Source organism: Bubalus kerabau, chromosome 12 (genome assembly GCF_029407905.1).
Source record: "Bubalus kerabau isolate K-KA32 ecotype Philippines breed swamp buffalo chromosome 12, PCC_UOA_SB_1v2, whole genome shotgun sequence".
Classification (NCBI taxonomy): Eukaryota; Metazoa; Chordata; class Mammalia; order Artiodactyla; family Bovidae; genus Bubalus; species Bubalus kerabau.
Window position 1 is genome coordinate 53,266,460 of NC_073635.1, and position 16,881 is coordinate 53,283,340.

The 16,881-nt window shown below is 39.7% G+C and overlaps 1 protein-coding gene across 16 annotated transcripts in view; it reads left to right on the forward strand.

Annotated features, from left to right (window-relative positions):
• The window catches only part of SCEL (sciellin), a 125,825-nt gene that overhangs the window by 87,151 nt on the left and 21,793 nt on the right, over nucleotides 1-16,881 (forward strand). For 11 of the 16 annotated variants that reach the window (XM_055542700.1, XM_055542712.1, XM_055542701.1 and 8 more), the window contains 4 exons: nucleotides 2,464-2,523; nucleotides 2,659-2,718; nucleotides 2,863-2,919; nucleotides 11,456-11,518. In XM_055542700.1, coding sequence (XP_055398675.1) covers nucleotides 2,464-2,523; nucleotides 2,659-2,718; nucleotides 2,863-2,919; nucleotides 11,456-11,518 — 240 coding nt within the window. Of the gene's footprint in view, nucleotides 1-2,463; nucleotides 2,524-2,658; nucleotides 2,719-2,862; nucleotides 2,920-3,078; nucleotides 3,708-11,455; nucleotides 11,519-16,881 lie in introns of those variants that run through there. The other 5 variants (XM_055542706.1, XM_055542709.1, XM_055542707.1 and 2 more) reach the window with 3 other exon arrangements.

The following is a 16,881-nucleotide window of genomic DNA, read 5'->3' on the forward strand; positions in this document are numbered from 1 at the left end:
ACCCAGGGACTGAACCCACATCTCTTATATCGCCTGCATTGGCAGGTGGGTTCTTCACCACTAGCACCACCTGGGAGACCCACATGAAAGTAATGATAGCTAAATGGTCCAATGTATCCCCCTATATCCTTAAAGCAAAATAAACGAAAGCAGTAACTTGAATAGGAAAAACATAACATTTTTTCCTGGATAAAATTCAGATATCAGATTCCTGTGTTTTTTAAGAATCCAGGGCCTGAAAAAAGTGTCTATAAGTTTTCAATTCATTGAAATAAGTTGCATGATACTATCAATCAAGGCAATTCAGGACTTGCTTTATTAACACAGGTGTTGTCATTTTAGGAGAAGTGGTAAATCATAGCACGTGTTTAGATGTTTTCTAAGCTAGTGATTCTCAAATTGTAGACCAAAATCCATTAAATGGTCTTGTAATTAATTTACTGACTGGCAGTCAGCATTCACCCCCACCCCCCCCAATTAACTAAAGTGAAACAGAGTAGAAAATGAGAGTTCTTCTTACGTTGGGAAGTCTTACTTTGTGAAGTTTATATTTTATTATGTGTGTATGTCTGTTTGACTGACTGACTGAAAAGGTGATGTGTTGCGCTATGATGTAAAATGTATTTTTTAATGACTTCTATGATATAGTACTCCTAGAACTATGAGTAGAACTATAGAACTCTGATACACTTCTATGATATAGCACAGTTCTAAGTTTTGCAATGAACCAAGTTTTCTGTCCTGAGCAGAACAGTAAAAAAAGGAAGTTCTCATGCTCATGTTTGCTTTTTTATACAATTTACTCTTAATTATGCTGGTAGGTGAAAATTATATGTTGTTACACAAAAATATTGAGCTTGATCTTATGTATTAAAAGGTTGAGGCCTTTGAACATATTATTTCCTCTACAAAATTTTATTCTTTGTACTTTTTTTTTCTTTTAGTGTATGAATAATCAACATTTTAAAGATTGTCTTTCAGGCACAATTTAATTTTACACAGATTTTATAACCAGTTTATACAAGAAAATTATATTTTGGATAATTCTCATATGTTTGGCATTTCTTTGATACTGTTTGTAGACACCAGTTGATTATCTTTAATTGAGAATATTATTACTGAAGATAATTCAAAACAGTGAAAATTCATTTAAGGGCTTTTTGTCTGCCATGAAGATCTGAGGACAAGGATAAGAGCTGAAACTCATTGAAGCCATGAACTGGGAAGCAAATTCTATGGAAAGGCTTAGGGGCTGGGGAGGGAAATGCACACCTTTTCCTCAGATTAAAATAAAAAAATTTATTGGAATATAGTTGGTTTACAATGCTGTGTTAGTTTCAGGTTATATGTATACCACTCTTTTTTAGATTCTTTTCCCATGTAGGTTTTCTCAGACATTTTGATGATTAACCTCCAAGTGGTTCTCCTTTAGTTCTTAATCTCCCATCAGACTTTTGAAGAGTAAACTGTATTTTTATTTAAGGGAAGAGGACTTTGGAGGGGGAAAGAGATACAGGCAGGTAACTGTCTAAAATATACTGGAAGCAGGTGTTATCAATCCCAAGATTTCTTGCTACTGTGGGCTATTCTATTTCTTTGGATAAATATTATAAAGTGGTTTAGAGGAACACTTTGAAAAATCACTAATCTCCAGCCCTTAAAAACAAAGTATTATATGGATGCAATGAGTGATAGCAAACCATGGTCTCTAACTGAGGAAAGAAAGTGATAGCGTTTCAACTGGGAAGTCGACAGTTATCAGAGCATGTCCCTAATCTGACCATGATTTCAGCTTTTCAAGTCATCATAGACGAAAGAGAAGTCACAATTTTGATGGATTACTGGAACTCTCTTTGCCAAGCCTTACGTTAAGTATAATCCCAGTTTTGGTGCTTATTAATTTTTTACAAAATGATATCATTAGTTGATGAATATGGTTTTTAAAATATCAAGGACCTTGTAATCATTTGTATCTTCGTATTGTTAAAGCATTCCGGACTAAAAGTGGTGAATCACAAGATGTCTGCTGTGGACTCTGAGTCAGCGTGCCCTGGTAGCTGGGCTCTGACAACAAACTGTGTGAAGTTAGAGTAGTGTTTCTCTTGATCCTACATAATGTATCCTCCCTGGATTGGTTGAAATGTATCTCAAGGCCGTTGTATGCCAAACCAGTAGGTCTCATAGATGAGTTTCCCTGTTGGCTCAGTGGTAAAGAATCCTCCTGTCAATGCTCAATCCTGGGGTTGGGAAGATCATCTGGAAAAGGGGATGGCAACCTGCTCCAGTATTCCTGCCTGGGAAATCCCATCGACAGAGAAGTCTAGCAGGCTACGGTCCATGGGGTAACAAAAGAGTCTGACAACAACAACCAATGATAAAATAGCTAATCCCTTCTTCCAGTTCCAACCAACTTAAACCTGGATTATCTCTAACAAAACTGCTTTAATTTTTTTGCACTTAAAGAAATCAAGATCTTGATAAGCTCATCAAAGTGAACCCTGAAATTCTCCTCAAAAATCAAAGGTAATAGAACTGTATTAATTTTTGTACTTTGGGTAGGAAGAATGTTCTGTTTAACTGTTAGTTCAAGCAGATTTATAACTTTAGTGATCTTACCAAAAGAATTTATAATTAACCTTTTTATTTTTCTATTTACAGAAACCAGGATCTCGATAAACTCATCAAAGTGAATCCTGCAGTAATCAGAAGCAATCAAAGGTAATCAAATAAAAGCAGTCATTTCATAGCTCTTCTGTCTGTTGCTCCTGAGTGGAGCAGATTTATAATACTGGTTTATAGACCTAGCACAAACAAAAAAACCCCATTACTGATTGGAGTTTGTGTTTTTTCTCTTTTTAACAGCCAAGCTTTAGACAATCTCATTCAAGTGAAACCTTCAGCACTCAGAAATACTAAGCGGTAAGTGACTTTGCCTAACTATCTTGCTGGGGCTGCTAAGTCACTTCAGTCGTGTCCGACTGTTTGACCCCATAGATGTCAGCCCATGAGGCTCCCCCATCCCTGGGATTCTTCAAGCAAGAACACTGGAGCGGGTTGCCATTTCCTTCTCCAATGCAGGAAAGTGAAGAGTGAGAGTGAAGTCGCTCAGATGTGTCTGACTCTTAGCGACCCCATGGACTGCAGCCCACCAGGCTCCTTCGTCCATGGGATTTTCCAGGCAAGAGTACTGGAGTGGGTTGCCATTGCCTGTACCCAAAGTTCTTTCTTTCTTCCCTTTTTAAAAAGGAAGCCTTTTGTTTTTCTTGTGTTTAAAATGAGCACACATTTATAACCCATGTGTTTCCTGTCAGCAAAGAACATGCTGTACTCTTCCGGAATCAATTACACTCTCTCACATGCAGTTGTGTATTTTTTATTTGCACGAAGGCAAATGAGTGTTTGTTGTCTAGAGGAAATAGAGTATCAGGACTGAAATGAAAAATGTATGAAATTAATTAAGAGTAAAACACATTTTGGAGAAACTGGACCAAACCAGTGATTTACATAGATGCTTACAGAGGATTGGAGCATTGGAAAGGATATTGAGTCTTCAGAATTATAGCTCCACAGCAAAGCCAGCAGATTTTAACCTTGAACTTCCATTTTGAGTTTTGTAAATATCTTTCAGTTCACTATCTTTATGTCATACATGTTTAGTTGCTAAGTTGTGTCCAACTCTTTGCAACCCCATGAACCAATGCCCACAACAGACTCCTCTGTCCGTGGGATTTCCCAGGTGAGAATACTGGAATGGGTTGCTATTTCTTTCTCCAGGGAGTCTTTATGTCTTATCTTTATGTCATATCTTTCACAAAAAGAGCTTATTCATCGATAATGCACCAGAGTGCATTGTATCAGAAGTCTACATTGTTCTGCTGACCTGAAATTTTGTTGTAATAAATATATAGCTAGGAATTATAGTCTCACTATTCTGGGATGAAGAAAGCAAATAACATACAGAAAAGTGCTCTGAAGCCACGGGCAGCAAGAGGACAGTGTGACATGCTTATCAGCCTGGTTCTTATGTCTTTTAGTTTGTTTTCTACATCAGTGTTTTCATTTGCCCTTTCTATTTGTGTGGGTTTTTTTTCCCTTTCTTTAAAAAATTTTTACAACATTGTGTTGGTTTCTACCATACAACAATGCAAACCAACCATAATTACATGTATATTGCCTCCCCACACCCACCCCAGTCCTCCTCTCCACCTCTACGTCCAGCCTCCCTTCCCTCCCCCTATTCCACCCCTCTAGGTCATCACAGAGCGCTAGACTAAGCTCCTTGTGTTATACAGCAACTTCTCATAGCTATCCACTTTACACATGATAGTGATACATATTGATGCTGTGCTGTGCTTCATCGCTCAGTCATGTCCGACTCTTCGCGACCCTATGGACTCTAGCCCGCCAGGCACCTCTGTCCTTGGTGATTCTCCAGGCAAGAATACTTGAGTGGGTTGCCATGCCCTCCTCCAGGGGATCTTTCCAACCTAGGGATTGAACCCAGGTCTCCCCGTCGCAAGTGGATTCTATACTGCCTGAGTCACCAGGGAATCCCTGGAATGCTCCAGGCCAGAATACTGGAGTGGGTAGCCTTTGTCTTCTCCAGGGGGTCTTCCCAACCCAGGGGCCAAACCCAGGTCTCCCACATTGCAGACAGATTCTTTATCAGCTGAGCCAGAAGGAGGCGGGTGGGGAGTGGGGGTGCTGATTTGATGATAATCAGCCAGGATATTCAAGAATCATCGTAGAATAAACAGGAAAGACTGAGCTGCCTATTTGAAAAAAGGGAGTTCATTCAATGTGTTTAGTCACCTGTATCTACAGTGTATCTATGTGGCCCATTGATTTTAATGGGTAAAGAGAGGGGGCATTTTAACATGCCTCCCAGTAGAAATAATAGCCACAAAGCACTTTTACATCCAATTCAGTGTGACAGGAGCACTGATTATTTAATAGTATAACAGCAGTGAATCAGAGTTGCTTTTGTGTGACTTTGCTGACATTTCCAGCAGCTGTATATTTAATTCACAGTTAGGGGCGGAATAAGCTTCAGTCATCAATCAGAATGTGAGCAGGTGTCCCTGAGCTCTTCTAGGAGCCCAACAATGTGAACAAATGCAGATGTGCACAGAATTTTCATTTACTCAGGGAAAAACCATGTGACTTTTAGCAGTGAGTTTCACATTTTCATGAACCAACAGTAAAGAAAGATAAATATTTCTAAATTATCTGTAGCCTATAAGCAGCTGCTCCCATATGAAGGTTGAAACACATCCAGTGATACAGGTCTTTACTGTTAGAAGGGCATCATTCATCTAAAGTAAAAAAAAATATTCTGAACTATTTGTAGAATTACGCATTGTGTACGTGCTAAGTGGCTTCAGTCATGTCTGACTCTTTCTGGCCCTATGAAGGTAGCCTGCCAGGCTCCTCTGTCCATGGGAGTTTTCAGGCAAGAATACTGGAGTGGGTTGCCATGTCCTCCTCCAGGGGATCTTCCCGACCCAGGGATCGAACCCACGTCTCTTATGTCTCCTGCGTTGGCAGGCAAGTTCTTTACCGCTAGCGCCACCTGGGAAGCTCTTGTAGTATTATACTTCCTTCGTTATAAAGAGTTTCCTATTTGCAGAGACATGTCTTGCTAGTATTTCAATAAGACAAGAATTCTTTCCTATCTCCCTATTGCGTCTTTCTCACATTTCTGCTCAAGACAGAAAGCTGGAGGTGGGAGGCCACCTTGACCCTTTCTGTTGCTTCATTCCCCGGAATCAATAGGTCAGCTTGAATGCTTCTCCTAATTATCTCAGGAACTGAGACACTTCATCATCCCCACTTGCTACTATAGCCCAGCTTACTGTGAGGTCTCCTGACTAGTCCACCTGCTGTCAGTGATACCTTCTGCCCTTCAGTCCATCTGCCACACTGTCGAGTGATCTTCCTAAAACATAAATCTGGTCCTGTCCTTCCTCTGATGAAATCCTTTGGTGTCTTCTCATTGCCACTGGATAACGTGTACCCCTTAACCTGATTTCCAAAGCCTAGCATGATGTTGCCTCCACAGGTTTTCCACCCCCATTCCCTGCTAGGCCCCACCCACAAGCAAAGTCCAGCCACTCACTCTCTGACCTGCTCATACCTTGCTCCTCCACCATCATTCTTGCATGGATAACTGCTATTTATACTTCAAGTGTGAGCTTAGATGTCTTTTACTCAGGCTCTGAGAAGCCCGCCCTGACCCATCACTTCTGCTTCAGGTTCTTCTAGATGTTCTCAAGCTCTTATTCTGTTCTGCAGAATGTTTGCCTCTTACAGGGAATTATTATTTAATAATCTGTCTTCAACTACTGGGTTTTTAAGAGCAAATATTTGGTCTGTCTTGTTCACTTCTTTATCTACAGTGCATAGCACAATGTATGGCACACATTAGGTGCTTAATAAATATTCTCTGAGTTACATGCTAAATCTCAAAATAAATGAAGACCTGTGATCACCTAGCTAGATAAAACCTATAGTGCCTCATAACTCTAACACTCTGAGCCCTCAGGAGTAAAACCAGACTGGAGGGATCTGATATCCTATGACTGGCTTCCTTGCTTAAACCAATGACTCTATTTTGAGCCACAATCTCAATAAACCAGAGTGAATTAGAGCCACTGAAATTCTTGATCATATCTTATATTTAAAATATCTAAGTTGATCATTTTCTCTATGGACCTGTTAATTTCTTTAATACAAAATCTTTTAAGATTCCCTCATTAAAGCTAATTATAAAAATATGTAATGCTGGGCCCATTTTGAGAAGTCAATAGAGTTGAAGAACTATAGCAGTTATCTCACTGTGTCCTACACTTCTTTCAGAGAGATAAATATTCCTTTTGAACTAAAGCTTAAAGCCTAAGATTTAGTTCTTGGCATAAAAGAAGTACCATAGTGAATTTTTTATATGGAGGCTTTTAATTTTGCAAATGTGTTTGATACTATGCAAAAACAATTTAAGTAAGCTGTAGAGAGAGAAACATATTGCCGCTTTTAATAAACACCTCCCACACCCTTATAAGAGAGGAAGAGCAGTTGGGAGTGATCTGTTAACTTTCACGTAGAGCATATCTTATGAAAACCTGTGTTATATGAGACATAATGATAACTTGGTCCCTGAAATCTCTCTCTCTCTTTTTTTTTTTTTTGGCTTAATCTGCTTTGTTAAGAAGTGTTATATTCCTTAATGGGGCTGTGGAAAATAAATTGCATGATTATAACAGATAAATACCTATATTCCAAATGTATGCTATGACTCTACATAACAGATAACTCATATTTCTTCCTAAACATTTTGAAGTCTACATAAAGAAAAACATTTTTAGTTACTATGGTTAACAAAATTTCTTTATAGCACTTCTTGCTGGATCCACAGAGAATTGGTGGTTTTTCTTAAAGTTGATTCTGACTGCTCATAAAATTACAAAATTGCCAGGTCATCCTTCCATCGAACCACCACAGAAAGGGTTTGGAATCAAGCCTTTGTTTGACCCTGCAGCATTTGGCTGGGCTTCTATAAAAAATCTATTTTTCACACTTTGACTCACAGCTTTTCATCTTCTATCACGGTGTAAAAGACATGACGTGATAGATGTGGTCTTAATTAAAAAATGAACATTTATTTTCACATTCTTCAGCTTGGTAAGTTTATGGGCAATCTGAACTTCTTTTTATTGTATCTCCAAATCTAGCTGATGACACCAGTCAGGGTGAACAGCCAGAGAAAATCCACATTTTGTACTTTTCATAACCTGGAACTTTTAATTTTGCTTTAAATATTAGTATAGAGGATTCAGAATAAAATCTTATAGCCCACTCTAGCAAACTTAATATGTGGCACCGTTTAATAAAAACAGCAAAATTTCTATAACCCTAATAACATGGTTTATTTGATGATTCACAATTATATCCCTTTGGGAGTGTGCTTCTTTGAAGGCAAGTACAGGTTCCAATTTTGAATTATCTACCTGGAGTGGTTGGATTTGTGAGCTTCTTCCTTCTTCCCAAGGAAGGTGTCTCTTCCTTGCTTAGGTCTAAATCCACTTCTGCCCTCCTTCACCATAGCTAGGATCCAAAAGATTGGGTCCTGAGGGTGGGGTTGGGGAATGAAAGTATAGACAGATCAAAGATGCAGTATCTGCAGCAACTGGGAGTGGAAAGTGCCAAGCAGGTAAGGGTAGCTGGCATCAGGCTCAGGAACTATACATAATAGTATCTGTCGTGAGGGCAGAAGTGAATCTGTATTTGTTCACTAGGACTGCCATAACTAGAACCATAGTCTGAGTGGGTTAAAACAGAAATTTGTTTTCTCATCATTCTGGAGTCTAGAAGTCTAAGATCAAGAAGTCAGTAGGGTTGGTTCTTTCTGAAGGCCCAGATGGAAGGATCTATTCCAGGCCTCCCTTCTTGGCTGGTACAGGGCTGTCTTCACCATTTGTTTTCACGTTGTCTTCCATCTGTGTGTATCCGAGCCTAAATTCCTTCTTCTAATAAAGATGCCATTCACATTGGATTAGGACCCACACCGATGACCTCATTTGAACTTGAGGATCTCTGTAAAGACCCCCTTCTCCAAATAAAGGCACATTCTGACATGTTGGTGTTAGGACTTCAGCATATAAATTTGGTGGAAGGGCAATATTCGACCCCATAAGGAAGTGTTCCAAAATAAGGAAACAAAGCCAGGGTTGGGAGCTGAGTGAAAAAAAAAAAAGGAAAAAAATATGTGCAAGTCAGGGGCGAAGTAAGGCAGGTTCTGGGTGACTGATGCAAAAGGAGGTGAAACGTCCGTCACTGTCTCTTGTTGCACCGTGTACCCTGGTGCATACTCTGTACCTAGATGTGTGCGGAGCTGGCTATCTTAGAGGTTCAGGGTCTAACATCTTTCCCCTGGGGTCCTTTTCATGTCTTTTCCCAGAGCTGGGTAAGGTAGCCATAAATTTCCACCAGAGAAGGAGAAAAGAGAATTTAAATACATTTAAGGCCATAAGTATTTTTGGAGCAGCTACTGCATGCAAGGCCATGTTAAGTCATAGTAATGTGATTTTATTCCTAAGTCATAATGAAAAACACCAGCTTCCTTTAAAAATGCCACTCAGTTCATCCAAGGTTAGCTTTGGAGGGAGAATCACTTCCTGGGATAGAATTCTCCTTCCCCAAGATTCACATTTCTGGGTGCTCTCTCAGTGTTTGCCTCTGCCAACCATCCCAGTTTGATGTTGCTGGGAAACCGGATTATGGAAGACCATGATCCTTTAAAGTTAAGTCAAATACTTAATTTTTAATCCATTATTCACAAGTGTTTAGTGAAGAATTATTTTCAAATGTTAACGGGGAGGATAATTTAATACCCTGGCTGTTAAAATAGTATGGTGAGTCCTGAGGTCAAGAGGTGCTTCTAGTAATTAAGGAAGGACCATCAAGGACTGAAAGCTGAGTGCCAAAGAATTGATGCTTTTGAACTGTGGTGTTGGAGAAAACCCTTTAGAGTCCCTTGGACTGCAAGGAGATCCAACCTGTCAATCCTAAGGGAAATCAGTCCTGCATATTCATTGGAAGGACTGATGATGAAGCTGAAACTCCAATACTTTGGCCACCTGATGCGAAGAACCTACTCATTGGAAAAGACCCTGATGCTGGGAAAGATTGAAGGTGGGAGGAGAAGGGGATGACAGAGGATGAGATGGTTGGATGGTGTCACCGACTTGATGGACATGATCTTGAGTAGGCTCCAAGAGCTGGTGATGGACAGGGAAGCCTGGCATCCTGAAGTCCATGGGGTCGCAAATAGTCGGACACGACTGAGTGACTGAACTGAACTGATCAAGGGTTACAAAGGAAGAGCCTGCTGTCTCTATTTCTAAATTCAAAAGATGAGATCTGGGAGGTCTCCTCACACAGTTCTAGCAGCTATGCTGGAGAAGTCGGTTTTGAATTTTACATTATTCAGACTGTAGCATCAAATGATTTTGATACTTCCAAGCTACTTGTGAAATCCTTTACTTTTTACATATATTAAATTGGCATATTTTCTACTATAACTCACATTAAAAATTAATTTAATTAATTTCTACATTTTCAAAGATATGTAGCTAGTATTTTAAATGTGAGCTTTAAGTATAGCTATGGAATGCTGCCCAATTAACGTATTTATCAATTATTGATGGCTTGGATGTTATATAAAAAGAGTAGTAAGTCTCACTCCACATAAATACAAAGACTTCTATATTATTTTTTATCCTTATAAATATCAATTTGAGTCTGTACACTGATTCCATGTAAAAGAACCTTACTTGAAATCTACCATTCAGGACCAGAGAAGGGAGATTTATGAAAACTGGAATTAATGCTAAAGATGTGAAAAGTTATAGCAGAAATGAAAATACAGTCCCTCAACATTTTGGAATCCATAGTGCCCACTGCTGTGTCACTACACTTCTATTAATTATCACTTATTCATTCTTACTCAGTTCAGGTACAACTATAGACATTGTGCCTATAAATTTTATTACACTAACTCATATATTCTCACTGAAACCTTATGAACTTAGATATTATCCTAGTTTACAAAAGGAAGCTTAGGAAGGTTGACTAACCGGCCCATAAAAGTAGGAGAAGCAATGGCCTCACTCTTACTCCTAACCCATCCTGCAAACCAGTAGAGTTGGTGACAAGGCTTTTCCAAACTCATGGGAAAAAATTAAGAACTACCAGTATTATATAAAAAATATATAAACAGCTAATATGTACATAACACGCCAGAGAACATTGTATCTCATGAAAGTGTGACAAATCATTGTAGCCCAAGATTTAAGAATCTAATTGTCCCATTCATCCTCCACATTGTGGACTGTTGATTCAAATTTTGGGTTGACTTCTCATGTCTCTGTTATGCAAAAATCTGGAATGAAGACTCTAATTAAATATTAAAGACTTGATTTCAGATGAGCAGGTGGCTCAGCTTCAAGCCTTGACTCTTACAAATTAGTTAATTGACCTTGGAAAATTTACTTAGAGTTGCTGAGCCTCGTATGCTGTCCTGCAAGATTCTGTGAGATCTAAATGAGATAATCCACATGGAAATACACAAGTTAGCCCTTTGTGATGTGAAGTAAGTATTCACACAACTGATAGATATCAATCAGTTGTTTCTTTTCAGACTGAATTTCTCAAACCTTCCAAAAACTTAGTTCACTTCTCTCTCATAATATAATTTGTCCTCTACTTGAGTTGTATAGATCTAATAGCTCAATGTCAGATTTTTAGTGTCCCATATTCTTTACAACCACAAATGACTATGTTTAAAATTATGTACTGGTTTAAAATTTTTTATTCTAATGCTTTATTTCTTAAAATTATAGGTAACTAAATCACATATACATATATATGTATTTAAATATTTGCTTTTTTTTTCCTGTAGAGACCAGAACCTAGAAAATTTAATTGACATAAATTACAATGTGTCTAAGAATAAGAATGAAAGGTAAGACTTATTCTAATTTACGTTTTTCTTATGAATTCTATATGAACCTTCATAAATTATGTAACCCTGGAAGATTTTCTGAGAGGTTGAACTGTACTATGATGTTTAAATATAAATACTATCTGAATTAAAAAAAAATGTACAGGGTGCTTGGGTTTCCTTGGCTCAGTGGTAAAGAATCTGCCTGCCACTGCAAGAGACTTGGGTTCGATCCCTGGGTTGGGAAGATCCCCTGGAGAAGGAAATGGCAACCCAATTCAGTAATCTCACCTGAGAAATCCCATGGACAGAGGAACCTGGCAGGCTACAGTCCACAGGATTGCAAAGAGTCAGACACAACTGAGCCACTAAACAACTGAGCCACTAAACAACACCGACAGGGTGCTTAATAGCTGATCTGAAAAAAGGTAACAAAATTTGAATTCTGTTAGAATTTCTGACTAAGGGCCTACTGTTCAATGACTTAGTGTAAAAGGCATGATGGAAATCGAGTGCTCTGCACTTGGGGTGTGAAGATTTATTTTTACTTACTGTTGCTTGGTAGGTTTTCAGCGGTGCAGAAAGCACTTTGAGAATCTCTGCCTTGGATACCTAGTGCTAAAAGAATGCACAAATTTGTCACAGCCAGGAAACAGGACCTAATTTTGGAATTTCTTTACACCTCAAAGGATCTTGGCTTTGAAACTGTTGCACTTTTTGTTTCTTTTACAAGGAAACTTAGGATGCTTAGCTATGCTTCATTGTTGTTACAGATTGTTTAAATTAGGAAACAATTTTCAAAGTTTTCCATGTTTAACTGTTCTTCCCCCCACATGTGGGAGGGCCCTAAAAGCAATGCTATGCTATGCTAAGTCACTTCAGTCGTGTCCGACTCTGTGCGACCCCATAGACGGAAGCCCACCAGGCTCCCCAGTCCCTGGGATTCTCCAGGCAAGAACACTGGAGTGGGTTGCCATTTCCTTCTCCAATGCAGGAAAGTGAAAAGTGAAAGTGAAGTCTCTCAGTCGTGTCAGACTCTTAGTGACCCCATGGACTGCAGCCTACCAGGCTCCTCCGTCCATGGGATTTTCCAGGCAAGAGTACTGGAGTGGGGTGCCATTGCCTTCTCCAAAGCAATAGGTTTCAGTTTTTAACCTTCCTAAGGTGCAGCTGCCTTTCTGTTAAAAAAATTTTTTTTTGTTATGTGAATAAGTGATATTGTTGGTATGATGCAGAGGACAGAAAAGTAGAAGAGCTGGCTCACTGCTTCGTTCGTTTGGTTTTCCTGTCTGTTAAAGGCTCTTTCCTATGCGAGGCACATAGTTTCTTTCTGTCCCCTTCATTCCCTAAATCATCTTCTGCTTTCTCTTTCTGTGATCTCAAGCAAGCCTTTGAGAGAACAAGGGAGGATACATTGTCAAAAGGATCCACCATTTTGGGAATAGTACTGGGCTTACAATTAACCAATCTCTTTCAAATATTATTTGGAAATGATCAAGATTTTAAAACTGACCATAAATGATGAAATATCATGAAAGAACTTTTCCCTGAACGTGTTTTGAGAGGTGTTTCCGTTTCAGTTGGGCTTGTTCATGAAACAGAGTCTTACTAGAAAGATTAATAAGGAAATGGAAATTCAAAGGCAGGGACTGCAGCCTGCCAGGCTCCTCTGTCCATGGGATTCTCCAGGCAAGAATGCTGGAGATTCACTTCCCCAGGGAATCTTCCCGGCCCAGGGTATCCTGTGTCAGGTATCCTGAATTGGCAGGTGACTTCTTTCCACTAGCGTCACCTGGGAAGCACATGGAAAGATTAATGAGGAAATGGAAATTGCAGGGCAGAAACATTCGGCTGGCCAGGCTTCACGGAGGCCTTCCCTGGAAGGCTGCTCATCCTTGGCCAGAGGGCATTCCATCAGGAGTCCCCAGACATTAACCCTAGTGCTTTGTCATATTGTAGCTCAGTCATTCCTGAGTGTTGGCCTCTGCCTATTTTTCTCCTCTTCTTCCCTCTACTTATCATCATCCTTATTCTCTACCACAGGGCTTCCCTGTGGCTCAGACAGTAAAGAATCTGCCTGCAATGTAGGAGACCTGGGTTTGATGCCTGGGTCGGGAAGATCCCCTGCAGAAGGAAATGGCTGCCTCCAGTTTTCTTGCCTGGAGAATTTCATGGACAGAGGTGCCTGGCGGGCTATAGTCCCTGGGGTCACAGAGTCAGACATGACTGAGTGACTAACACTTTCATTCTCTACTCTATAGCTGTTTGGTAACCAATGACTTTAGCCACTTCCCAGTTTCTCCTTCCTTATAACTTCTCCTTCCTCTAGCTTTCTGAGGCTGTCTGGTCTCCTTCAACAAGAAGATGGGGTTGTGGCCATCTGTGTAGAAGAGGTGTGTGATGAAAACACTATGGCTGCCAGTAACGTGTGCATGGTCTCCTTTACTTTCCTACAATTTCATCTGTGCCTCCTGCCTAACATAACCCAACAACCGCATGTACGTTCACAAGTGCTCCCCTCTCCCAGTGGGGTTGTGATCATCACAGTCAGTTATGCCCGGAGGCCTTAACCACTGCTACAGAATCTTTTGCTCATCCCTGAGTTCTGTGTCTAGATATCATTCATCCTTCTTCAGTTCTATCACAGTCTTGTACAGGATCTATCTACAAATTAAATGGAAAATGTAGCACTGCCCCAGCCATGACAGAACAACTCTGATAAAAATTTTTGCTTGAAAAAAAAAAAAAGTAGAAAAGAAATCCGGGCCCAATTTTTGTGTCCATCTATTCTGTTTACAGGCTTCCCTGGTGGCTCACATGGTAAAGAATCTGTCTGCAATGCAGGATACCCAGGTTCCCCTGGGTCAGAAAGATCTGCTGGAGAAGGGAATGGCTACTTACTCCAGTATTCTTGCCTGGAAAATTCCATGGACCGAGTTCCTGGAAGGCTACAGTCCATGGGGTCACTAAGAGTCGAACACACTGAGTGACTAACATTTCCCTTCATTCTGTTTACAGAATAGAAAGTTTACTTTGACTCTCAAAATGGGTGAAGATTTAACTGAAAGAAAACTGAGAATCAGGGATTAAGAGATTTGATCAGGTAGAGAAAATTAGTAAATTAAAATGGTGTTCTGGTCTCAAGTTCTCTATTTCTAGAAATGGAATACTTCTTTGTTTTAATTTTATTTTTCACTGAAGTTTAATTGATTTACAATGTTGTGTTAGTTTCAAGTTTACAACAAAGGGATTCAGTTATACATATACATAATATATTCTTCTTCAGATTCTTTTCCCTTATAGATTATCACAATATATTGAGTTTAGTTCCCTGTGCTATACTGTGGGTCCTTGTTGTTTATGATTTCATATATAGTAGTATTCATGTTAATCCCAAACTCCTAATTTATCTCTGCTCCCCACCACTGCTATCCTCTTTGGTTACCATAAGAATATTTATTTTTATATACTTAAAATCCGTAAGTATTATAAGAACTCAAAACCTTGATAGTTTTGTGGAAGTAAATCCTAACACATAAAACAATTCAAAATGGTAAGCTCTTAATAAATTGGCTTTGCTAGTGGCTCAGCAGTAAAGAACTTGCCTGCAATGCAGGAGACGTGAGTTCAGTCCCTTGGTTGAGAAGATTCCCTGGAGAAGGGCATGGCAACTGACTCCAGTATTCTTGCTTGGAAAATCCCATGGAAAGAGGAGCTTGGTGGGCTACAGTCTATAGGGTCACAAAGACTTGGACACAACTGAACAACTGAGCACAGCAGAAGCTCTCAGTAAACTTTTGTTCTTCATGCAAAAGAGATTTATAAAGTTCGCAGTGACTTGGGTATTTATCAGTTGAAATTATTTTATGCTATTTAAAGTCAAGTTGCCACTCAGCCATAAAAAGGAATGGAACTGTGCCATTTGCAGAGACATGAATGTCACACAGAGAGAAGAAAGAAAGAGAAAAGCAAATATTGTGTATCAGTTATATGTGGAATCTAGAAAAATGATACAAATGAACTTATTTGCAGAACAGAAACAGAGATACAGATGTAGAGAACAAACAAGCATATGATTACCAAGGGGTGAAGGGGAGGTGGGATGAATTGAGTGATTGGGATTGACATATATACACTCAGTTCAGTTCAGTCGCTCAGTCATGTCCGACTCTTTGCAACACCATGAACTTCAGCATGCCAGGCTTCCCTGTCCATCACCAACTCCCAGAGCCTACTCAAACTCATGTCCATTGAGTCAGTGATGCCATCCAACCATCCTTTGTCGTCCCCTTCTCCTCCCACCTTCAATCATTCCCAGCATCAGGGTCTTTTCAAATGAGTCAGTTCTTCGCATCAGGTGGCCAAAGTATTGGAGTTTCAGCTTCAACATCAGTCCTTCCAATGAATATTCAGGGATGATTTTCTCTAGGATGGATCTGGTTGGAGATCTGGTTGGATCTCCTTGCCATCCAAGGGACTCTCAAGAGTCTTCTCCAAAACCACAGTTCAAAAGCATCAATTCTTCGTCACTCAGCCTTCTTTTTTTTTTTTTGAACTGAACTGATTTTATTTTATTTTATTTTTTATTTTATTTTTTAAACTTTCAGCCTTCTTTATAGTCCAACTCTCACATCCATACATGACTACTGGAAAAACCAAAGCTTTGACTACAAGGGCCTTTTGTTGGTAAAGTAATGTCTCCGCTTTTTAATATGCTGTCTAGATTGGTCATAACTTTTCTTCCAAAGAGCAAACATCTTTTAATTTCATGGCTGCAGTCACCATCTGCAGTGATTTTGAAACCCCCCAAAATAACGTCTGTCACTGTTTCCATTGTTTCCCCATCTATTTGTCATGAAGTGACGGGGCCAGATAACATGATCTTAGTTTTCTAAATGTTGAGTTTTAAGCCAACTTTTTCACTCTCCTCCTCTTTCACTTTCATCAAGAGGCTTTTTAGTTCTTCACTTTCTGCCATAAGTGTGGTATTATCTGCATATCTGAGGTTATTGATATTTCTCCCGGCAATCTTGTTTCTAGCTTGTGCTTCACCCAGTCCAGCATTTCTCATGATGTACTCTGCATATAAGTTAAATAAGCAGGGTGATGATACACAGCCTTGACATACTCCTTTCCCAATTGGGAACCAGTCTGTTGTTCCATATACACTACTATGTGTGAAACAGATGACTAATGAGAACCCACAGTATAGCAGTGGAGAAGGAAGTGGCAACCCACTCCAGTATTCTTGCCTGGAGTACCCCTGGACAGAGGAACCTGGTGGGCTACAGTCCACGGGGTTGCAAAGAGTTGGATATGACTGAGTGATTAAGCACCCTCACACTATATAGCTCAGGGAACTGTACTCCGTGCTCTGTGGTGAC